We start from the raw sequence: 25,741 nt of genomic DNA, 5'->3' as shown, positions 1-25,741 counted from the left end.
TGGCTTGTTCGTGCAACCATCGTTGTACTTGAGGTAAACGGAGTCTTTTCAGACGGGTTTTGGCAGCACGACATAATTTTTGAACTCCTCCGTATACCGCAGGATGGGATGGATCGTAGTAAATGCTGCCCAACACCTTCTCCATTTTGGTTAATAAGTTACCCACTCTTCACTGATGCTACCCTTTTTTTTTTCGTGTGGTAGTTTCCTGGTTTGTGATGCTTTGATAGGTTTTCAGGAAGAAGAGGATATCTCAACAGGGGTAATCAGTTCTTGTTTCAATTCTTTCTTCAGCTTCCTTTTTTGTCTTCTGATGAGGAATAGGTTGCCATCATCTTTTTAATCCATCCAATAATGGATGTAGGTGTTGTTGTTAACTTGCATGCTTTCTCTTGGTGGTGTTGTTAATTTGCAGACTTTTTTTCTGGTGGAGTTTGAAACTCTTCTACTTCTCCTTTTTCTGTCTTAGTCACTGGGGATAGTGGTGGTGGTAAACTTTTCGTTAGGGTATTAAAATCTTTCAGTGTGGGTAGAGCTGTTTGTCTACAGCTTTCTGTTGAAAGAGTTGTAGTCGTTGACCGTATTTTTGCGATTTTTCTGTCTCGGACAAATCGTTTCGATCCAACAACGATTGCAATTCGTGTTGTAAATGTGACATTTCGGTCAAAGTCGGAGTGGGAGAAACATGCGGAGTCCGTTGTTCTTGCCAACGATGGTATTCCATGGTATTCCCCAAAGGAAGAACCCAAACACGTACAGAAAGAGAAAAAAGAGAAAAAAAGAAGACGAGGAGAAAGTGTGGAAGAAGAGGAGGAACAAATGTGAAAGTGGAGAAATTATTTTAAAAAACAGAGAGAGTGAACAAAGACACAGAAGTCTATGAACTTTTTAAAGTGTTGCGTTGCGTTGTGTTGTGAATTGGATTGTAAAATTTGTACCAGAATAGACTAGGCATAAAATGTAAGTGTCTCTTGGTTTTGATTTTTTAGAATATGGACCTACACTCACGCACTCACTAACTCAAACACGTACAGTACGGGAAAAGAAATAGTTTTAATTTTAATTGACTTTGAAGTGGGTGGCTCTGAAAAGGACCGCTGGGTATTTGTTTAAAAAACAAACTCAGGAACGGGACGTAATCATCTTTAATTGCCTTAAGCCTTTTCCACGGCCAAGGCCTAATTCTGGACTGGCTCCTGTCAATGATTTGGTAGAAATCACTAGGGTGGTATCGCATGCGTAGTAACAGGTCTGGGTTCTTGTTTGGCTCGAGAAGGTCTTTTTCTCTTGGGTCTTAATAAAGAAGTCTGATACATTTGTTTCAGACTCCTTAACTCTGCTAAAATGTCAAAAAGTACCGTTATCGTTTGGCTTTCAATATTCTCCTTCTCTTCTAGACATTGTTTCTTCTCTGTTGCTTCTTCCCGTCGTTTCCTTCCGTCCTCTTCTTCTTCTCGTTGTTGCTGTTGAAGGAAAAAAGCTTGTTCTACTTCTTTCTGCTGTTGTAAAAAGTTCTCCAATTCTTCTTTCTGTTTCTGTTTAAAGTCCTCGACGTGTGGTAAAGAAGGAGAAAGTGGAGAAGGTACTGGTACCGGAACAAATTCTTGCGAAGAAGAAAGAAAATCGACTTAATCCCACTTAAAATCGACCTCTTCTGAAGTAAGACTGTGTTGACTTTGGTAGCCGCTGCTATTGCATCGCTTGCTGTCTCCACGGCCGGCGTACCCCAATTCAGCTTCATTTTAGGTTCCGTCATCTTTGAAAACTCTGCTGCATAAATTCACTGCGCACAGACGTTAGCGCATCTATATAGGGAATATGACGTTACAGACCGCTTTCTTCTGATTGGAAGACAGACTGTGTTGTATGGCCCCAAGTGTCCGAGTGGTCTAAAGCGCTCTCCGTTACGGATCACTGCCATCTCACCTCTGTCTGCCTGGGTTCGAGTCTCTAATTCAGTCAATGTGGGTATGTGAGAAAGCTTGCCAGTAGCTTCACGTGGGTCGGTGGTTCTTCCCGGGTTCTTTCTCCACCATTAATACTGGCCGCCATGTATAGCCTATCGTGTGCTAAAAATGGCTTTAAACCCTACAACAACAAAAACAACTCTGTGTTGTGACTGAATTTTGCAACGCGTGTTTGGATTGGTGAATAAACTCAATCCGTTTTAACATAAAACAACAACAAAAAAACAAAAAACAACAAAAAAACAACAAAGGTCCCTTTCAGGGCCACTCATATGCCTCGAATAGATTTGCTTTCTTTTCTAAATTTTTTTTAGTCGGTTTTATAGTTGTTTGTGTTTGTATGTTGTATGTATTATCTATGTTTCTGTCCCGCCAGTCCCGTTCCCGCCAAGCGTTCTAGTTTCCCCACCCCCACCCCCGCTGTTTGGTCGATTGTTGTCAGCTTCTTGCAACAGTGTTACCCATCTTCAGTATTGTGAAGTCTCCTTACCTGTTCCATTCCTATTGTCCGTATATAACCCTAACCTTTTGTCCCTACACAGGCACAATACATTTTTGACTGGGTTTTGCATTGTCCGTATACAGGCCCAGGGGTTTCTGTAGTGTATTTTTTCATTGTCTATAGACTATATATCTCTCCCCTTCACTACTTATATAGCGAAATAATGGGACCGCACCGGCTCCGGTGGTGGCGGATTCAAACCTGGGCAAGTCATACCAAAAAACGTGTGTGTGTGTGTGTGTGATTAGTATTTTTAACGTAATTTTAAAAAAAAATTTCAGTTATATCGCTACGATGTCTGCAGTGTGGTAGTTTATAGTGATGTCTAGTACTGGGGCATCATGTCGCATACATGTAACATGATGACCCACCCAGTCACATCATCCTAACATCAGGCCGACCAGTCCTAACACTAACCTCTGTTAATGCTGGGCGCTAAGCGAGGTAGCTGTTAGTACCATTTTTGTAAGTCTTTGAAAAGTATGACTCGGCCGGGGTTCGAACCGACTACCTTCCGCTTTCTAGGCCACCATAGGTAAAAAAAAAAGTTATAAAAATGATGCTAACAATTGCTTTGCTAGGCTCTCAGCATTAAAGGGTTTTTTGTTAGGACTGGTCGGCCTGGTGCCAGGATAATGTGATGGGGTGAGACATCAGGCTACATGACTGCGGCATGATGCACCAGTGCTATACATCACTGTAAACTGTCGGACTGGTGCCAGAATAATATGACACTAGTGCTAGACATCACTGAAGACATAGTAGTGATACAAGTGAAAAAATGTTAAAGCTACGTTTAAAAACGAAATCACACACACACACACACGCACACACACACACGCTGGGTATGGTATTAATTATAATATTCATGTATGCAAATAAAAGCTTTTTCTTTAATTTCAGATGTACAAACTTCATTCATCATCCACACATATACTAGTATAATAATATTTCACAATATATATATTTCTGTTTTTACTTCGGGAAAAAGTAATTGTTTGGTCTATCGTTGGACTACCTGTTGCGCATATTCGATGACACTTTGTATTTCTCATGGAAGCAGATGACTTCCAAATATATACACATTGTCACGTGATCAGGCGCCATATTTATAAAGGTGTTGACGCAAAAGTTGTCATCAGAGTGATGTTTTTCATGTAAATCAAATAGAAAGAGGAACAAAAATGGGTGAGTTTGTAAGGAAGTAACGTTGAAAAAACATTTTTAAAGTTCCGCAGGCTTTTGGGGTATGTATTAGGATGATCTTTAAAAGTAATTATACAATCGGCAGTCGTCTGATCCTGTCCTCGGCTCTAAGTTGCCCCATCGATGACACAGAGTATATTGCCGACTTGGTCAGCGATTTACCTTTTGACCTGGACAGCGTATCTTTGAAAAGAAGAATTACAATTTTCTTGCTATACTCTTGATGCTGTATCGTGGATTTGTTGGTCAGTGAATTTTGAACTTGGGTTTAACTGGGACTCTTTTGAGAATTGTATCCCAAGCTTCAGTAATGTACTCCTTATAGTAATCGCATGAGATAATAATATAGGCGTTGTTTATTTGTTTTTATGGAGAATCAGAATTGCCGTTTTGAAATAAATTGTGCAGAATTTAAATTTTAATAGTTTGTAATTTATTCTAAGACATCTTATCCATAATTAGATTAGGCACAGTCTACGTAATGATTCGGGTGTATAAAGATTTTCCATGGATTCTGGCACGAAAATGGCGGCCAGTTCCGACAGGAATTTAATGTTGCATTAGTTGTCAATAGTTTGCAAGACCAAGAATATGTCCAGGGTTCTCAGTAGATACCTACCCTTTGGTTTTGATGCTTGATATTTAAATTTGAACCATTTCTGATACCTGTGCATCAGTGTATCCCCCAGGGGTGTAAAATTGAAGGTACCAAAACAACCTTGGTGTCAGAACTGGGGGTGGGATGTCAAGTAAAAAATGTGGGGGTAAAAAATGTGCTGACAACTTATCATCTGACCTGTAATTTTTCAGCTTGAAACAGGATATTGCAACTTGCACATCTCTCTCTCTCTCTAAAATTATAAATAAACAAACATGAACAATTAACAAACAAACTGCTGAGTCATACCAAAGACTTACAAAAATGGTACTAACGACTGCCTCACTTGGTGCCAACATTAAGAGGTTAGTGTTGGGACTGGTCGGCCTGGTGTCAGGATAATGTAACTGGGTGGGACATCATGCTACATGTCTGCGGCATGATGCCCTAGTGCTAGACATCACTATAAACTGCCACACTGCATGCATCATAGTGATATGACTGAAAAATTGTTGTTGTAGGGTTTACCACCATTTTTCAGCACACGATAGGCTATAGATGGCAGCCAATATTAATAGAGGAAGAACCCTGGAAAACCCCGGAAAAAACCACTGACCCACGTGAAGCTACTGGCAAGCTTTCTCACATACCCACATTAGCCGAATCTGAGACTGGAACGCATGCAGACAGATGTGAGATGGCAGTGATCCGTAACGGAGAGTGCTTTAGACCAGTTGACCACTCAGGGCCCCTGACAAATTGTTAAAGCTACATTAAAAATCTAAATCACACACAGACACACAGAATTAACAAACAAATGCATTGTCCATTAAGATGAATAATTTTATTATTTCATTTTTCTTTTAGTTTAAAGTCCTATTTATAGTATTTTCCTTATGATCTTTTTGTAGCAATATTATACAGGGTTTATATGGTCTTTTGAAGGTCTTTGAGAGTTTGGGAAAAATGAGGTAGCATTTCCATGCCCTTGAAAGATTGGGAAAATCAAGTAGATTACCCCGAGGTCTTAAAAGTCTTTGAAAATTGAAATAAGCCCAAAATTTTTACTTTCTTCCCATAATCACAAGTAAAATTGTCCATGGTTGTTCAATTCTGATGTATAGTCTGATTAAACTAACCTGTTTGTTTGTAACTCCCATACCAATTTCAGTAATGGAAATCTTTAATGTGATAAAAAGTGTAAGGAACTTAGTCAATTCATTCATTAATTTATACATTAATTTATAATTTCTAACCTGACTGAGTAGAGTGGCCCTAACACTGTCATAATCTGCGCATTTCATGCTTAATGCAAGTATTCAGTATAATATATGGTCAATGCTCAAGATCCATTTCCAGTTCCTGGACAAGTCCATTTTAGCAAAGGGGTGTGTGCATGACTACAGATGTACATACATATGTCATCTGCTTCTGATATTTACAATGTCAAATCAAGCAAAGAAAGTGAATGACAACAACAAATTTGCCTTTCATGTGGATTTAACAAGCAGTTTAATTTCCATGTTTATGTGTGCAAAGGATATAATTCCAACGTTATGGTAATTTATGAAACTATTTAGCAGTTACCGATTAGAATGAACTACGTCATTATGTCTGATGGAAATAAAGTAACAGATAGTGTAGGCAATATGGCGCCATATTAGCATGGAAAGTCTGTTAAGCATGCAAGGTGCAGGGGATGCCAGTATTAGTGCCATTCTGGTCACAGTCAAGTTATAAATTATAAATCAGTGATTCAGTTGACTTAGTTCTGTGCACTTTTTATCACATTAAATGTTTTCGTTATTGAAACCAATGGGGGCTGGTACAAACAAATGGGGATGTATAGACAGACTATAGTCGAGTTTTCCTGGTTTCTTTTGATGACTCGTTCATTTTCATTGCCTCCACAATAACAAATGAGCACTTGTTTGGCCATCCAAATTTGAATCATTCAGTTTGATTGGGTGAGTCTGTCAGCTTTGGTCAATCAAGATGTTCATTACACTAATTCACAATTTTATTTAACAATACTGTTCAGCACACAAGACTGTTCAGCCAGTTGAATTTTGCTCATTTGATTCATCAATCCATTTTCATTTTCTGTTTTAGCTGAACAAATAATAACTCTCCACACAATGGAAAACTTCATGTTTCTGCGAATTTCTTTAATTTTGCGACAGAAGTTACAGGCCAGTTAATCACTAAAACCTTGAAACTAGTGTGTGATAAGAGGGAATTTTGACCGGTAGCTATGTAACTACATTGATGTGTAATTGCCTTTTATTCCTTAATATTAACATGATTACCGTAGTTTTGTAAAATGGAGGCAAAGGCATACCTATGAACTTTTAAAAAAGCAAGTAGGGAGACTGAACTAAAATAAAAAGAGATTGGGACCTAAAATCCAGAGGTTTTTCGTGGCATTCTTAAAGCTTTGTTTTCACTAAATATTGATTGATCTTCCTGGTCCAATGTGCATGAAATTCTCAAAAAGACTCGCCATTTCCCCTGTGACCTGCCCTATTTTCCCTAGTTTCATATTCTGGTCAGCTGTGGTCAAACTGCACAATAGCCAAAGATTAGTCTTAAATAAACAAGCAAGAAAGCCAGCTTAACTAATTAAAAGTTAATCCTTATCATTGCAACTATTTTGTGAAAATGATTGGTCCTCCGTCGTAATTCAAAGAAACCATGTTCTATACTATTGTGTGGTGTTACCAGACATGATTTTTCTCCATTTTAAAGCGGAATTCTGCTTTTCTCCTGACTTGAATCCGATTTTTCTTGATATAGTCCGATTTTTTAAAATTTATTATGTGGGTTTTCCCGGTTTTTTAAACTGTCTGTTCGGTCCAATTCCGCAACGACCCTTGTAACGTATTCGCTCCATATATTAGTTAGCCCACGACTCTCATAAAGAGTTCTGATTGGTCAAAAGTTTAAATTGATCCAATGAAGCTTCGTGTAAATGAAACTGCTGGCAATGGAAAGAAGAAGCGTGCTTACAAAAAATGCCGTCCCGAGTTGTTGAGAGAGACCATGATACGAGAAGTTTAGATAAAGGTGTAAAAAATGTATGGCAATGGGAATGGCTGAAGTCGATGGAAATTTAGTTGGTCAGTTTATAAGAAAACTAAATGCTTGAGGACTGGCATTTTGTGACCTCTGCAATAAAGATATAAATTACGAAGTCGTGGTTGGAAGAGTCTGGAACAGATGTAGCCCTCTGTCAGAATATGTGCACTGCATGTCGCCAACACAAGCTGGAGCTTGAAAGGAAAAGGGCTTTCGTTGAGAAGGAAAAGAAACGATTGCACATCGAGCCAACAAAATCATTGGTGACAAAAAGGAATCTTTGATAAAGCCGCAAAAAGAGCTCATCTGGCATATCAACAGGTTTTGTCCAATGGACTTCAATACAAGTGAATATATGGGATTATTTGTATATTGGTGATGTACTTGGGTGTTTATTTTACAGATTTGCCATGAAAAGAGAGAAGTGTAATATGTTGGCAGCAAAAAATGCCTAATTATTGACTTAATTACGATGTGAACACTGACATGCACATGAAATAACTTAAGCACCAATAGTATTGGAGAACAAATTCATGTGACAATAAATATTGTGAAATTATTCAAGTTGAAATTTTTTGGTAAGTTTTTTAGTTTTAAAACTGAATATTATGTTATATATTATGATCATAAGTTGCACCAGGAGTGGCTTTTCATGAGTGTAAAATGCACTTTTGGCCACCTGGACCCTGTGATCGGTGATGCTGCCCCTCGAAACCCAGTTGGGGAGGGACCCAAACCCCCTTTTTAGATTTTCAGTTTTTTTTTATGGAAGACCAAAATCATGTCTGCGTTATGCAAGCACCATAAATTGTTTGGCAAATAAAGTATTCCAGTTTTGTTGAACTAAAGGTACTAAAATAGCCTTCCTCACGGTACTGTACATGTGGCAACTATTTCCCCTCTTTGTATATCCGACCTTACTCCCTTATTGTCAGCTCATAAAGCATTTGGTATTGTTTATTATAAAACATGTATTCTGAATTAGTTTTTTAAGGACATATTTGCTGCTTGGTATGTATTTTCATTCCTTTTAATTTAACAATGGTAATTATCATTGGTATGTATGGTATAAAAATGCCATGTGTTCATTCGTGTAAGTTTCTTTCGTGGGAATGGCGCTGTAGCAGATGGAGTTATAGCATTCGTAGTGATCATTCTTGGGATTGAAATTAATTGTGGACAATTTTATTGTTGTGGGTTATTTTTTTATTATTGTAGAGGTAAAAAAATCATTAATTTACGTGAATAATGTTTAAACTTCACATTCTATTTAGTGAAGAAGTGAATTCTTTATAGTAAAGTAATTATTTTGTCACAGCATTAATTCTCAGATGATACAACAGAACATGTAGGACAGGACTTGTTTAGAAGAAATGAAAATCGAAGACATAATGTAATAATCGGGCGTTCTCTGCAAAAATCAGAAGATATGAAATCTGGAGGTAGACATGGAGTGACCCCAAAAATCGAGTTTTTTTCCCCCTCTTGGCATGAAAGTTGACAGGCTTACATCAAACCAAACTACAACTCAGCTTTTACAATATTAGCATCGAACCATATTCTTGTTCGTTGTGTTGTCATACTGGGATTACATTTTAAAGAGTTAGGTATGTACAATTTCAAAGCAAAGTAAAAACGTTATTACTGGTGCACTGATATAAAATGTCCAATGCAATAATGCATAAACAAACAATTGAGTCAAAAAAGAGAGGTTGTGTTACAGGAACTCACGAATGCTAAATTCTTGTCATCATTCGATCAAATTATACACAAATCTAAATTAGGCAGAAACAATAAGTGAACAGAAAATTAAATAAATTACTTTTCAAATAAATTTATACCATTTCTTTTTAATAATCATGCACACCAACCTCGAGATAACTATACATGTAATTTGTTTTAAATATAACTTTGCCTAAATAATGCATATGGAACTTGTACATCTTGAGATGTCTCGGAATTGTAGGTCAGCTTATGCACTTTTTAGTGTTTATACCTGTTCAGTTTGGTGGTCGGCTTATATGTGAATGGGCTTATACACGAGTATATATGGTATAATAATGCATTTAAAGTAGTGCTGATGTCTGTTAATAGAACAGTTCATTTTGTATTAAATTTGATGCATAAGTTATATATTTCTGAAATAACAGGTGAATGTTAACCTGTCTTCCAGATCATTATAGCACAATTTTAGGAAATTAATTATAGTTTGGATTTCATCATTAAACAATATTGTAGTATTTTGCATTCATTGTTTTCTCATATAATCTCTGTACAAAATGTTAGTGAAAATAAATCTTGGAAATCAATGTTTGTGGTCTCTGAAAGTTTGGGAAAAGTCTTTGAATTTATCATTCAGAGTTCAGTATGAACACTGTTATAGACCAACAGATTACATGTAAGCCAATACAAAAAGCCAAATAAATCTTTATAACCAAATGGCAGTTATTTTACTGCCTGTCATAAAATGTGTACTATCATCAGTTTCTTTGTACTTTGTCCTATGTGAAGAATGTCTTGGGTGATAATGTGTTCTTCAGATACCTTGTGGCAAACAAAAGCAGATGTTTTCAAATTCTTAAATCCTGTCACGATCAGAAATCACACTGGTAGTCAAGGGAATAATTTCTCCTTTTTTAATAAAGTTAGTCTTCTGTGTTCTTCTTTCACTTTCCTCACTAATGATCCTTAGTGCACACTGTTTTAGTCTGGAGATCACTTTCTAGTGCAACAAGCATTGAGGTTAAACATCTAGGTGACATCTTGCTGAGCTCGATGGAAATCACATGAGAGCTCGCAAGATATGGGGAAGCTACTCCATCATAACATTGTCAATGATAATCTGCAGCATGCATGTTTCGTATGCTGCCTGCATTGCACTCCGCTATATGAATAGCGGAGTGCAATGCAGAGAGCATTCAAAGCAGGGAACCAGACTATGCCTATGCTTGAAGTAGGCACAATGCCATCCATCATTCCAAAGATTTGGAATTAAATAAATCCTGATCGTATTATGCGAATCCTTTGTGTCAAAAGATGCACGGCAACAAAACGTGTGCATTTTAAATTTTTGATTTGGGCTGAAGCATCATTCTTAATTACCCTTTTTGTATGCATTCCTATGGAGAGTGTGCATTGCATTACATGTTGACTATGTGCCAGTGATCAATATTGCTAGAATTCTTTTTAAACCTCATCTGCCAATAATATCACACCTATGTGAAATCAGTATGAACTGGACAGAGATAATAAATCACTGGTATCACACTTAGGTAGTCTTAACTGAATTGAAGTTAGTTTGTTTTGAGATGACCTTTGACAAAGGCTTGATGAAGAGGGAATGAGTAATGAATTCATTGACCTAACTTTTGATCAACTATTGGCATTTATTTTGTTGCCCATCCATATACATCGATTCTACTGTTGCAGGACCTGAAAATTATGGTGGTCCAGCACTAACCTATTTCACCTTTATATTTCTTATTTATTTTAACTGCCTCTTGTACACTACTTCGTCACAAAATTAGTTTAAAACCAAGTGAACCAGTAATAGGGAAATAACGGTTGATATTGCTGTCTGGGAAGTACCAGTTTATTAGATTGCCTGTTTTCGTAAATCATCTGGCAATTATATTAAAAAAAATATGCAATTCATGTAAAGTAAAGTCTAGGTATTATGTTTTTTAAGATTTAACTTTAAAATGCAATTATATAGGTCAGAAACATATGGGACAATGTTGTGGAATTCATGAGAATGGAGAAGTGTTGTAACAGTAAGATCATAGTTTTCTGACCACTCTTATTTTTGAAAATACAGAAAATGCAGCAAAGCAAATACTATTTAAAAACCAATGCCTACAATTACTACAAGTACATAGACAAATAAATAAACCATAAATTTGCAATCCTATCAATGGACTTGTAATAAGGCAAAGTGAGTGATTGCACATTACGAAAACCCCTCCGACGAAAATTAGATGCACTCATGTCTGTGTTGATTTAGTTGGAAAGAAGACTTTAGTTTATATACCAACCATATCTGTAATTTTATGCATTTTAGTATGTTATGTATGAATGGTTACTGTAATGTTTTATCTGCAACAAAGAAATGAGGAAGAACAGTATGATTTGAAGACACGTGTGTATTAGCCCTCATGTACATGGTACAGGGATTGTTTCAGATGAATTTAGACATCTTTGAAAGTGCCATTATTGATAACCTATATTTAAAAAAAATAAAGACAAATTTAAAAAATAAGCATTGTTACTAACTTGCAATTACAATAATATAGTCTGGTTACTTGGTTAAAATTTGTTACAGTGTTGCTTCTGTTCTCTTTTAGAGTCATATGACCAAAACAACTCAGATAATTTTCAACTTGAAAATAAAGTATTGCTTTACTCCAATGGTAATGCAAATATGCAAGCTGGGAAATAGAGGGCATAATTCAAATAAGAGAATACACTTTATTTAGCTATATATTGCGTTCTTGCTTCACATCCGCTTACTTGCTTCATGTCCACTTCTCCCTGTTGTGCTTTCACTTCTCCCTGTTCTGTCCAGAAGGAGAAGTCATTTCTCCCTAAAATTAAAGTCTGACCCCTGATATCAGACATTGCTCTTGGATCTGTCCATGACTAATGCAGACATGGGCAATTTAGGGTCTTCCTGGTTGTGTACCAGTGAGTCAGAAATGAAATTATTTCGTCCTGCTGTGGTAGAAAAATATATTGTTTTAAGGTTGTCTACAGCACATACACCTCTCCCTCGATATCTTGCACACAACAGGGTCCACAGACATAGACTGCACAGAAGGCGAAGGTGCGAGTTACCAAGAGAGTTCCAAAAACTGAATAAAATCACTTTGACATCAAGAAAAACGTGGGATGGGGTGGAGAACTGGGCTGCTTAATGACCTAATCCTTATTTTACAATCATGTCGATAATTATTTTTTAATGACGTGCTTTTTCTAATGAAGTTGTTCATTATTCTGTTTAAATAGCATTTATTTTCAAAATGTCCAACATGTGAAAGATTGTTCCAACTGGTTTCAGCAACCATCACATGTAAGCGTATTACATCACTGCTCTTGTTTTCTTGATGAGTCTGATTCCTGTAGTGGTGTTTAATAGTATCCTGCCAAATTGGGGGTCCATAGAGCAGGGAACTAGACTGCCGGGTAACTGTTGATAACCATCAAACAAGTTTCCTTTTGTTTTTTTGTCAAAAACACATGACATTTATTTCATTTTACAATTGTCTACATCAAAACTCAATTTGTGTATTGTTCAGTGAGTACAATATTGATGTTGTGATTTCAAAGGAAGTAATAATGAAACTTATAATCCTTGAGGATATCTCTAAGTGCCAGTTCAAATCTGTGAAATCAAGCTTTTTATTTCACAAAGTATTCTTTTCCCTTGGTTGCCTTGCTATCTTTGATCACAGTTATGAAAGAGTTGGTTAATTTAAGGGGGTTTATGTTACATACATAATAACATTTATAACAGTGTTCGATTGATCAAATGAAGTGAGTTCATACGACCGGGGCCAATCGATTTTAAGTTTGTAGGATTTTCGTGCCTTTTAACTTTTCTTTTATTCCACCTTCTTTATTTGATTCAAAAGACATAATGTGATAATACAAAGGAGGCCAGCTTTTAATTCAGTACAACAATACAACAAAGACTTCCTCAAGTCAGTTATCAAAACACGGTCAGCACTTAATTAGGTGCTCAGAGAAACGCTTGTGAACATAGCTGTTTCAGTAGATTGATGCATTTTATGTTTAATTACAAGAGGACACATTGCATTTATGATGATTACACTTAAAAGAAACTGAAAGATAGAACTAGAACACAAATTTCAATTGATAAAAAATTATTTAATTTGTATTTATTTATTAAAGTACTGCCTCTACTCAGCGTAAATGACATTTTCATTGATAGAAATTTCATTACATATCGTTAATTGCAGTGTACTAGGAATGTCATTTGGAAAGAAAATGTAAAAAATTGTCTGTCCTATTTTTACATTTCATGATATTGATTAAAATTTCCAGATCCTATCTACCGTTTTTGATGATAAAATGAGCGATATATCAAAGTTTCCGTTACCAATTTTGATCGTGATTTTCTTCAAGTTCAACAAATAGGGATCAATTTTTGGGGTATTTTCTGGTTTTTAAAAATGGGATCCATGCCTGGCTCCTCATTATAAGTGGGTTTGCAAGTTATCAGTGCGCAAGTTAACGAGGGAGTGGTGTATAATTTTATAGTTGAAATATACCATTCAGATTTTGAAAATGATTATTACTTATATTATTACTATTTAATAACAAAAAGATCAGTATATTTGGGTGCTCTATGCCTACTTTGCTGGAACCAGTGGGAGCAGACCTGCCACCCTCACAAGTATGGCATGAATTTCACAACTTTTGATAGCGATTCATGGATTCACGCCACATTAAACAAAAATCATGATTCCCATATTCTCAATCAGCTTAAATCAGGAATAAAATAACTTTCATCCCGTTAAGTGTTAGTCGAGATAACAGCACTTGGTCACTTATGCCAGGAACAGATCTGTATTGCTAGTCACGATGTTAGTAGAACTATATCCAATTGTTACAGTTTGTCCTTTTGCAAGCATTGTAAAGTATATAATCTATATTTTGAATATAAGTTTTACAAATACTCATAATGAAAACTGGGGCCCAATTGATTTGTTTTTTTAGTGGCACATGTACATACTCATAATATTATTATATAGTACATGTATGACAGATAAATTGTAAGAAATGATATGTGTGACATGAGCCCCTTTGGGCACTTGGCAGAACAATGTGTAGCACGCTGCTAGGAAAAGCTTATAGATATTGGGAAAATTAAGAGCACTCCCAGCACCTGTGACGTCATTGCCGCATTATTATGATGCAGAGAAGACATCCTCAGTTCTTGACAGAATTGTGATTCACATAGTTCTCAATACATGTGGATGCTTACCCTAGTGTTGTGACACCTGGAATTTCAGTGTTACCCATTTCTGACACATGGATATTCCAACTTGTGTTTTAAGATGTACCTTGATTTTGGCCAGAGCATCAGTATTAATTACCTTTGATTGCCATCTGGCATAATATCCTGCAGAGCTACACTGTCATAACAAATTGGCTATGCATCAGTGATCAACATTTGGCAGACTACTATTTATATATCCACCCCTATGCAAAATCAATATGAACTTGGCAGAACCAAAAGATCACTGATGCCACACTAGGTAGGCATGCTGAATCAAGGTTATATAGTTTTGAGATTGTCTTTAATGTTTATGATAAAGGATGAGGGAAAGACTTACATGGATTTACTTTTGAATCAAATATCGATGTTTGTTTGATTGCCCCTCAAGATACAGTGATTCTGCCTGTAGCAGGACGAAAGTAACAATCTAAAGTCCATCTACTGTACATACTATTGCATTGTTAAAATTTATCACTTATAAGATATCCAGTTTTTTATTCTTGAGACAAAAAGAATCAGTGTATTTGTGCTTATTCTTATCAGATTACAGTAACCAGCACAAACCAGTCTAATTAGAGATGGAAATGTGATAACACTGCCATGATGTGAGGAAATCAGGTTACGAATGCTGATGTGTACACATCAAGCTATTTAGTTACTTTTCTGTTGTAATCTAGTGAATCTAGTATGGCCAAATGCAGAATGTTGTATGTGGTGATAAAGTTTGTGTGATTTGGATTTTTTTTAACGTAGCTTTAGCAATTTTTCAGTTATATCGCTACAATATCTGCAGTGTGATATTTTATAGTGAGGTCTAGCACTGGGACATCATGCCGCAGACATGTAGCGTGATGTCCCACCTTGTCACATTATCCTGACACCAGGCCGACCAGTCCTAACACTAACCTCTTAATGCTGAGCTGTTGTTACATTCCATCTTTTCTTATAGGTTGACAAAAAACATACAACCAATTAATCTTTCATGTTTAAAATGTAAACGCATTTTATAAAACATAAATAGAAGTCTTTGCAATGAAGTATGAGATATACGCCACTTCCATCATCAGTGAATTGTCATATGCTGGATTGTAATAATCACAGTGGCTGAAGGAAGTATATTTACTGTCTATCTTATTCTCAGAAACAAGGTGTGACCCTCAGACTCCAAAGAAAAATTAAAGACATTCTGAGAAGGAGAATAAATCAGAAGTCGCAAGAAATGTTCAGCACTAGTTTGCTCCACAGATAAGGAGCAATACCAGTTATGAGCTAATGACTCAGAACTCAAATGACTCTTGAGGTCTGTTTTGACTCCTGATCATGCACTACAGTCTGAATGCCCATTTTAATCCAACATTGATGTGATCTTTCATCACTTCATACCGGATTTAAGAAACACTGTGCAGTTGGAATAAGCCTCTCCTTTCCAAGTTCTACCATAATTCATGCAAGACGAGCTTATGCTGGCATTTTTTGTCCTACTTTACTGAATAACACTTGGAAACAAATTGTGCAGACCTTCATTGTTAGAATTTTCCACTATAATGATTGCAGCAAGAGGTCATATCCATGTTAGAATAACTACGTTCTGCGAGAGGCTTAGATATTCTTTGGATACAGGCATAAAAATGCTGGCAGGTTAAGAGAATAATTTCTACTTGCAGCAGTTATCCTTATCATTAAGATAAGTAGTGGTATACTTATATAGAGATGATAATTTCAAATTGGTGGTCACAGAATTTTCATTTTGAGATATCCCAATCGAAAGTCATGCTTACCAGAACTTGTTTCTTATTCTCTTTTTTTATCTGTGACATGTAATTAGAACAGAACCATAACTTTAGGTTTATCCGTAACAGAAGTCATTCTAATTATGCATATGCTCTGCATTGCTTTCAAGTGCATTTAATTATAGTACATTGGGGTCCAAGTTGAAAGCTAATATTGTGGCAAAATTACGTGTCTTTAGCCAGAATAAGGTGAACTTGGGGTATAAATGTAAATAAACACTTTAAAGTAATATTTATACCTTTTTTTAATGTTAGATTATTGAAATGAGGATGAAATATTATTAAACAGTTGTAAAAAATTAAAACTTGTTTTTGCTTCACCACATTTGTTGTATAATTTATGGTAACTTAGAAAATAGGTAACAGTAAAAAATCTTGAGCATCTTCCATAAGAGAAGTCCTCATTTCTTGTATATATATATATTAGGTGTGAAGTGATACATATATTAAATTTTGACTGTGTTTTCACCTTTGGAAGGTTTCATTTGTGGGGTGATGCCATTTTATATGTTGACATTTGGCATACATACATTATGCTTTTGGTGTAATTATTATGCATTTTTCCACCAAATTACATTTTAGCTAAACTGTGTATGGATTATGCTTTTATGGTACATTAAAAAATAATAATAAAGTGATACAAGTTGTTTTTGTCATTTTTATTATCATCTCATCAAGTCCATTCAAATACATTTGAGAATATTCTTACAAAATTTGTGTGTGTGAATATCAGTAGATTACTTTCCTTATTTGCTCTGTATAGCAACTGTGTATGACCCATTTCCAAGGGTTTTTTCAAATGTAAACTATGCCTTACAGATTCATTATATTGATAAATGAGTTATAAATGAGTTAGCAGATCAGTGTATACTTTTAAAGCAAATGGTGCCAGATGTTAAGTGAAACACTTTGATGTTTTGAGTTGTGTTATATGATGGAAAATGTAAGAGCAGATGGATCTCTTCAAACTTTAAACATGTCAGATCAGAAAAATAGGACTGATCAACACTGTTTTACAAACATTAAAAGAAGAATGTGAGAGTTGTAGTAGCGCCTTTCTGATGTCACTGCGCTATGGGGAATTAGTCACAAGCAAGAGGGTTTCTTCTTTTTCTACCTTTAATGATGTATGTTGCCCCTAGTTCTTCATGCTGACTCCCTGCACTATGTTTGACCTGGTTATTTAAACAATCCTAGCGGACTTCAGAGAAAACATTCCCTGAAGACCTATTCTAAACTAATATTCTGGTCTGATTGTGTTAGGTGCAGACCCTTTATCTAACTCTAATCTACGTATCAAAATGCACAGAATCTAAATTTTGTAATCCAAAATAAAGCCATATATGTACTCTCCATACACACTCTTTTTCCACTGATGCTGTGTGTTAGAATTTACAAAAATATTATTTTGAATATGAAATTACTTGTAAACTTTATCCTTTTGAGCAAATTACTTCAAAATTAAACTAAAACTACTCAACTCTATTTTAAGCACCTTATACCTACTAAAAGAGATTCAAATTTCCCTTCAAATGGTCACTAATTTTAATGTTTAAGCATTATGGCAAACTTGCTATAATTGATTTTAATTAGCTTTACAAACACATCTTCCAACTGTTCTACTGACTCCTTTGTTTCAATTTCTCTGGACTGTAACTTGACACCATAGCATTTGAATAGCTGCTGGTAACCTAGTATTGACCCCAAATCTCTGCCTCTAAATCTAACAGTGACTGTAGAGTTACTCCTCTATCCTAGACATACTGTTATTAAATTTATGTAGAGAATTTAGAAAATTTATACACAAATATATCTTTCCTTCTAAAACTAATATAAATACCATAGCACCTGAAATAACTAAATTTAGCCCTATAATATGTCCCTCCGGCCCAGCAAAATTTGGTCCCCAAATTTTTATAACATACTATTGTTTTTGTCAAATTATTGAATAAAGTGGATTTAGGCATGTATTTCATAATGTTTTATGTGGCATCAGTGTTCACACACACTTCCTTGCACACTAGAAACCTACAAAATCTACTCCCTAAATAGAATTTACATTCCATAGTGCAGGGTATTAAGGTACAAAAATATTGCGATTTATTACAATCTTTTCAGTTAGAAACAGAAATAACTTTATAATCCCAAGAGGTCTTATGGATGCTAATTTTAGGTAAATATCTTGATACATGTATATGTAAAATAATTTCAAACACTTAATTATTAATCACACTAATAATTTATATATCATCTTTGTCTACCAAAAGTCACATGAACAACAGTTCCATAAATGTCTGACTTCTCACCAATCTACAGTACTTTGTATAATGTTCCATGAATGTCACTTCGCTTTGAATGTAATCTGCAGGTATCACAAGGATTTCAAGATTTTCTTGAACTGAATAAGAACTGGCACTAACATTGTGCCATAGACTGCTTTTAAAATTACAGTAGTTATTTGTTTGCAAAGAATAATCCATTTGGAATGTGCAACATAGCTGTCAATTGTCCAAGTGTGGGATTTATACATCTGTTCTGCTATACCATAGGAAGGAAGATGTGCAGGATAGATATGGAAGAAAAGGTTGATAGGAAAGTATAGCACAGCAAAACAAATATAATGAGTCCACCTTTAAGAACTAATTGATCAAGTCCCTTTGGAATCTTCACTTTGCATACTTTCTTCTCTTTCCTTTTCGTGTCTTTGTTACATGAAATTCCCGGAGCAAAAACTGCGGTAAAGCTTCTTCAGGTTCCCATGTAGTCTTGGGGAAGTCTTGCCATTTAACCCTATAAACACGCTTGCCACGATGCCGACTACATGCAGGAATTTTATCAACATGCAGTAAAGTTAGGTTCTTTCGCATTAGAATGTGTGGTATCGGGGAGCTGTGTTTCTCCACATGTGTTCTTTCTGTCAACACAAGGGTGATTTGCAGCCTTGCTCTCGGTTCTTGTTAGTGGCCTGGGTTTAAGAAACCGTCATTAGCCATTGTACATGTCTCCCTCATTTCTTCCTTGGTGTTGTTTCTTTCGTTCCGTATGGGTTATCATTTTGTCTGTTTTCCGTTGATACACTGAGTGTAGGTCCTTGTTCCAGTGTTCGATATTGCTTTTTGTTTTTCTGTTAAGAGGTCCTTGCATATGTATTATCCCTGTTCAGTTCATAGTCCTTTATCGTTGCCTGGTTGTCAACAATTTTTTTTTTTTTTTTAAATCAGTCCAGTTTTGTTAATGATTCTTTTTTTTTTTTTTTTTGTTAAGAAGTCCGTGCAATAGTGTTGTCCGTGTTCAGATCATAGTCCTTTATCGTTTCCTGTTTTTTTATTATTTGATCCATTCATTTTCCCACTGCTGCGACTAGGCGTTCTTGGCTTCCATCACCAGAAAAAGTGGCATGAAACTGAAATCGATGCAGCTTCTATCCATTTTGATGCAGTAGAATCACAAGAATCAAAGGCACATATAGATCTCTAATGACAAATTTTTACCTGACAGATCACTTCGTAAAATTGTAGAATAAAGTGTAAAGAAAGGTCCTAAAGATGAATATACAAAAATTTTGCTACTTAACTTTCATATGGAGTCAGCACAGTCTAAAATAAAATGGAATTCCCCAAAATCCAGTAAAAGTTTTAGAATACAATTTAACACAACATTTCCATTTTAAATTCTCCACCAAACTGTAGTAGCGCCTTTCTGATGTCACTGCGCTATGGGGAATTAGTCACAAGCAAGAGGGTTTCTTCTTTTTCTACCTTTAATGATGTATGTTGCCCCTAGTTCTTCATGCTGACTCCCTGCACTATGTTTGACCTGGTTATTTAAACAATCCTAGCGGACTTCAGAGAAAACATTCCCTGAAGACCTATTCTAAACTAATATTCTGGTCTGATTGTGTTAGGTGCAGACCCTTTATCTAACTCTAATCTACATATCAAAATGCACAGAATCTAAATTTTGTAATCCAAAATAAAGCCATATATGTACTCTCCATACACACTCTTTTTCCACTGATGCTGTGTGTTAGAATTTACAAAAATATTATTTTGAATATGAAATTACTTGTAAACTTTATCCTTTTGAGCAAATTACTTCAAAATTAAACTAAAACTACTCAACTCTATTTTAAGCACCTTATACCTACTAAAAGAGATTCAAATTTCCCTTCAAATGGTCACTAATTTTAATGTTTAAGCATTATGGCAAACTTGCTATAATTGATTTTAATTAGCTTTACAAACACATCTTCCAACTGTTCTACTGACTCCTTTGTTTCAATTTCTCTGGACTGTAACTTGACACCATAGCATTTGAATAGCTGCTGGTAACCTAGTATTGACCCCAAATCTCAGAAAATTTATACACAAATATATCTTTCCTTCTAAAACTAATATAAATACCATAGCACCTGAAATAACTAAATTTAGCCCTATAATAGAGTAATGTAATACAGCACTCTGAGCATCTGACCATAATCAGTGCAAAATTCCAGTTCACAATCATTCAGCGAAAGTTGCACATGTAGATTACTTAAAGTGTGTGCTGAATATAAATAATATTTTGGTCTATTTCGTGTTTGTATTTTGGTTTTAACCAATGTGGATTTTGCCCTTTTTGACAAGAACGTTGACCAGCTTCAAAACCAGGTTAGTAGTAAAAATGTATTTTTTTTTCATACATGCTGGCACGTACTTTTTATGTCCAAATTATGCATTTTTACCACTTATAATAGCACAGTTGTGTTTATACCTTTCTGGGGTTTGGAATGTATGATTTGTTTGTATTTCTGATAATTCAGATTACAGACATATAAACAGTTCATTTTCCATTCTCATCCTTGACAAGATATAAACTGTACTGCCAAACAGGCCATTTCAGGCTGCTCCATTTGATTAGGTGCAGTTCTTTTCGTGGTCCCCACATAATTTGTTTTGTATTCCATGAATGTCTTTAAAAAAATTGATTACCAATTTCATGTTTTCACATAAATTTGGAAGTGAGTTTGATGCAATCTTCAAAACAGAAGAAATATTGTAGTTTTCTTGTGCAAAGGAAATCTTACCTAGAACAAGTCTGAGTGTGGGGGCAGAGATGACTTACAAACCAGATCCTTCACACTATACTTTGTTTAGATGGAAGAAAATTGCTGCAGCCATACACTATTTTCTGTGATTGAAAAAAGTAAATTGTTGGTAAAAGGAGACATTACAAACTTGTTTCCCACATACAGTTATGTACTTTATAGATCATGTAATAGTTGCTTTTGTGTGAAGTTTTTTGTTGCTTTGTATCTTAATGGACCTAATTTGGATTCCAATACCTCAAGTGTGTCATGCAGTGAATATAATACAGTTTTGATCAGTTGTTATTGTTTAGCTCTGAACTTCAATAAACAATAACTACCAGTCAGATTTAAATGTGACATATTATTCTGTATGACACACAAGAAGTGTAGCCCTCAATTCAAGTAGACAAGATGCAAAGCAACAGAGAAACTTTGTTTAATATTAAATGATCAGTCAAATACTTAAATCATGCATGGGGCACAAATCTGGAATGTTTTCTTTATATGTTATCAGAAGCTGATCACTTTGATAGGATAAAATAATCAGCATGGAAATGATGGGCTTGGGATGTGGATACATATTTCAAACCATGCAAGTTAGCCACCATGTGTTTGTTAATTTGTAGAATAGGAGTAGGTGTAGCTTTTCTTTCTGTCTGCCAGAAATGAGTACATTTATCTGTTACATCTTTTTCACATGAATTCTCAATTTGAAGAATGGAAAGGAAAAAAAATAATTAATCATGACTTCACTTAAGATTAAAGTAACTTCTGTAGGGTAAGTATCATTTTGTATTGGTTATTCATCTCTTTTAATCAATATGGAACAAGTATTGATGTGTCAGTTAATTGTTTCACCCCTAGTATATATATCGTGAAATATTTTATATTTCAGTTACAATTTTCATCAGATTGGGCTATAACATTTTTATGTATGGTTCATTCTTGTTATGATTCTTTAAAATTGAAAATGGAATATATATATATATATATATATATATATATATATATATATATATATATATATATATATATATATATATATATATTAAATAGTATATTGTATTTTTTTTTATACTTATGTCTGCTTGGTAAATATGCTGCCAAGATTCCTATCCTTTTATGATAAAGAATTTTAATTTAATGCGAAATAAACTTATTGTGTCATCCGGGCATAGGGCATGTTTATTCCAGTAAACATTAAGTTACAAACAGAATTAATATAATGTAGCCTAAACTTATAGCATGTTAGATGAATAAACAGAAACATGTATTTCATATTGAGGACTTTTTAAAAAAAGTTGCTGCTTTTCTTTATATCAAGAACAACAACTTAATACTACTGTTCCTGTTTAACAAGGCAACTTCTTCATAAAACAAGAACAAAATTGTATAACTGATTTAGTTTGTAATTATTAGTTTTTTAATCTTTCTTAATAGGGCATCTGAAAATTTCAGAAAAAAATTATAAGTGTTGAGAGTTACAAAGTTAGAAACTAAGCATGAGTTAAACAGGTGGTTGCTCATAAGAGTGCTCTCTCAAGACAGATTTTACTGTATATTGTACTTCCTCAGTCAGAGGTTCAGTTGACCTAGTGACAGGCTTTCTTTTGGCTGCTGTTTATCAGGTATCCTGATTGACTACTGACTGATTAGACAGTGAATCAACAGTTCAACTGACTATTGTTTTAGTATGTAGTAACTACCTCAGCACAACTTATTGAGTGAGTCATCACTGACTGAAATCATGCGTCTGAATATTTATTCCATTATAACCTGTACAAATGCAGCTTGCTATAACTTTTCCATTTCTTTGTCCAGTTTGGACAGAAATTTCAGGAGATCCTTGACAGTGTTGTTAAAATATGCATATACATTTTTCCAACAAAAAAATTCAGCCTCAAAGAAGTTAGGCTAATTAGTAGGTGGACAGTAGTCAATGGTTCAGTTACAACTTTAATTAGAGCTGTTTTGTTCCTTGTTTACAGTTGAGGTATTGGTGGAGTATGACTACCAGGCAGAACAGGAAGATGAACTGACCATCAAGAAGGGAGACATTATCAAGAATGTTGTCATGTCAGATGGTGGCTGGTGGGAGGGGGAGCTAAGTGGCAGAAAAGGAATGTTTCCTGACAACTTTGTTAAGGTAATATCTTGGATGTGATTATATTATGTGCTTTACTATCTTCAGTTGTTTATTTGTCTCCAGTGAAACCCGGTTAGAGCATGATGATTGGAGTTTACAGAATGCCATAGGCAGTTATGTGGAGAAGAATATTGCATGTGTATCCTCATAGCTATACAAAACTTGGCCAGGGTGGGTTATGGGGTAGACATCATCAACTCAGTTACATATTAAACAAAAATCACTTGGAACAGTTATTAAATAATTATTATTATTTCAAGGAGTGGGGCATAAAAAACATTAATTGATACATACATAAAAATGGATAAAAAACTGTCAGCTTAAGTGTCAGTAGAATATATGTACTCACCAGTCACCTGCCAGTCTGGTTATATCTCAGAAAGTTCAGATAAGCATCCTCTGGTAACTGAATACCAGACTCTACTTGGCATTGTAAGTAGTATCCACAATTGGCAGCTTCATCAAAAGTTTTGTAAACTGGGAAAACAAAGCAGATGCTACCTTTACAAGGTAATGGAATAAGTTGTAGCACACACCTTGTCACTGAACAAGTATTAAATTTTTGGTTCAATCAAAGATTGTCAATATTTAAACAAAAGGGGTTGCTGCCATTACAAACTAAGGGCTTATTGACACATGCACTGACAGACGAATTTGGAACTTTCACTTGGGAATTAGATTTTGGGCAAATGAAAAGGACAAATATAAATCAAACCAAATCATACTGCATCAAATACAGTGTTTGCACAGCAAAACAGAAAATATAATAGAGCTACAGGTTGTTTAGACTTGCTCAAAATTGGAAGCAGTATACTGACTGGTGATTACCGATGGTAAAAAATATTCCATTACACATCACTTTGTGTGAGAAGTATTTAATTTACACTTTACAAGTTATTAAAACTCAAATGTTGATATAAGTACAGTGGAACCCCACTATAAAGTGATAATTGGGGTTTAAAAAATTGGATCACATTAATAGCGGGGTCATGTTAATGCGGGATTTTGACAGTATTTTCCTTTATTTCAGAGAACAACTCATTAGCACATATGTGTATTCTTGTCTAATGTGTATGATGAATAGGGTATCAACACCGTTTACTATCGTGCCATCGTGGCATGCAGTTCATCCATAATGCATGTAATTCCATTGAAAAATTGCACACATTTAAAATATTCAATGATTTTGTCACAGATCATTGTGTCTGAATTCAGTGTTTAATATATAGCATGTACAGAGTATTAACACCGTTTACTTACCATCTGATATTGTACCATCGTGGCATGCAGTTAATCCATAATATATGTAATTCCATTGCAAAAATTGCATAAATATTTAAAATATTCAATAATTCTGTCACAGATCATTATTTGTCTCAATTCATTTGGAAAAATTAACAGCAAAATTAGGTTAAGTGAGGCGAAGCAGATGTATTGTTCATTACGTTCAGGGTCTATGAATGGTGTCTGTACAAATTTCATACTGCTAAAAATTTTCTCATATGCGTTTCCATATATATTTATCCATTGTAAATTTCCAATAAGGGGCCGTCCATTTAGTACATACGCATGGAAGGTGGAGAGGGGGTTAACCCAAATGTGATAATGTAACCTACACATTGGAAATATTGGGCGTGTGTGGAACCTCGATAATAATTTGTCTAATACATAACCTGTATTACTTTCAGTTGGCGTTTGAATTTTAGTGGACACTATACAAACTTATTAAAGTTATGTACCTTCTTTTTTTGATGCAGCCAGACATTCAACATCTGTGGACTATCTGTTTTATTAAACACGTTAATATTATTAATCCTTGATTGTTTCTGTGTGGATTAAATATAGGCCAGTCTTTAGATTTTGGGGAGGGGTGTATCAATCATACGTATGCATGTGGGTGGGTATGTGTAAAAAAAGTATGCATATGTACAGGATGGGGGGAGGGGGTCAACCTTTGCCAGATGTTTGTGTACGTACTGAAGGGATGGCCCCTAATTAATGCTTGTACACCTATTCGTTTGAATGACTATAGCAAGAATAATTAACAATCAACACATGCTTTCAGTGTGCATATAACTTTCACTTCAAATTTTGTGAATATCAAAAGAAACGTGTGAAAACTACTATACTAATCATTGTGCAAAGTGCAGAGAACGACTTGATGTTTGTGAACTTGCTTTTCCATAACGGTAAAAAAAGTTTTATAAAAAATAGGAAAGTTAATATCGAGTTCATAAGCAGACACCAATAACATGTAAAACCCGAGAACTAAACTAATAGCAGTAGGACTGCAATGGTCATGAGTCACTTTTATCATTTTTTTGAAGCTGTATGCATGCACAATTTCACACCCTATCAGTTGACC

At 35.1% G+C, this 25,741-nt stretch overlaps 1 protein-coding gene across 3 annotated transcripts in view; it reads left to right on the top strand.

Annotated features, from left to right (window-relative positions):
* Window positions 1–3,566: 3,566 nt before the first annotated feature.
* Window positions 3,567–25,741, top strand: part of LOC149792257 (SH3 domain-containing kinase-binding protein 1-like) — a 158,904-nt gene continuing 136,729 nt past the window's right edge. For all 3 annotated transcript variants that reach the window (XM_089970784.1, XM_089970783.1, XM_089970782.1), the window contains exons 1-2: window positions 3,567–3,657; window positions 23,219–23,376. In XM_089970784.1, coding sequence (XP_089826910.1) covers window positions 3,654–3,657; window positions 23,219–23,376 — 162 coding nt within the window. In that variant the 5' untranslated portion in view covers window positions 3,567–3,653. The remainder of the gene's footprint in view (window positions 3,658–23,218; window positions 23,377–25,741) is intronic.

Source organism: Sinohyriopsis cumingii, chromosome 9, assembly GCF_028554795.1.
Source record: "Sinohyriopsis cumingii isolate HCF-2022 chromosome 9, ASM2855479v2, whole genome shotgun sequence".
NCBI classification, from domain to species: domain Eukaryota; kingdom Metazoa; phylum Mollusca; class Bivalvia; order Unionida; family Unionidae; genus Sinohyriopsis; species Sinohyriopsis cumingii.
The sequence above is the reverse complement of the archived record's forward strand: the minus strand, read 5'-3'. Positions and strand labels throughout refer to the sequence as shown.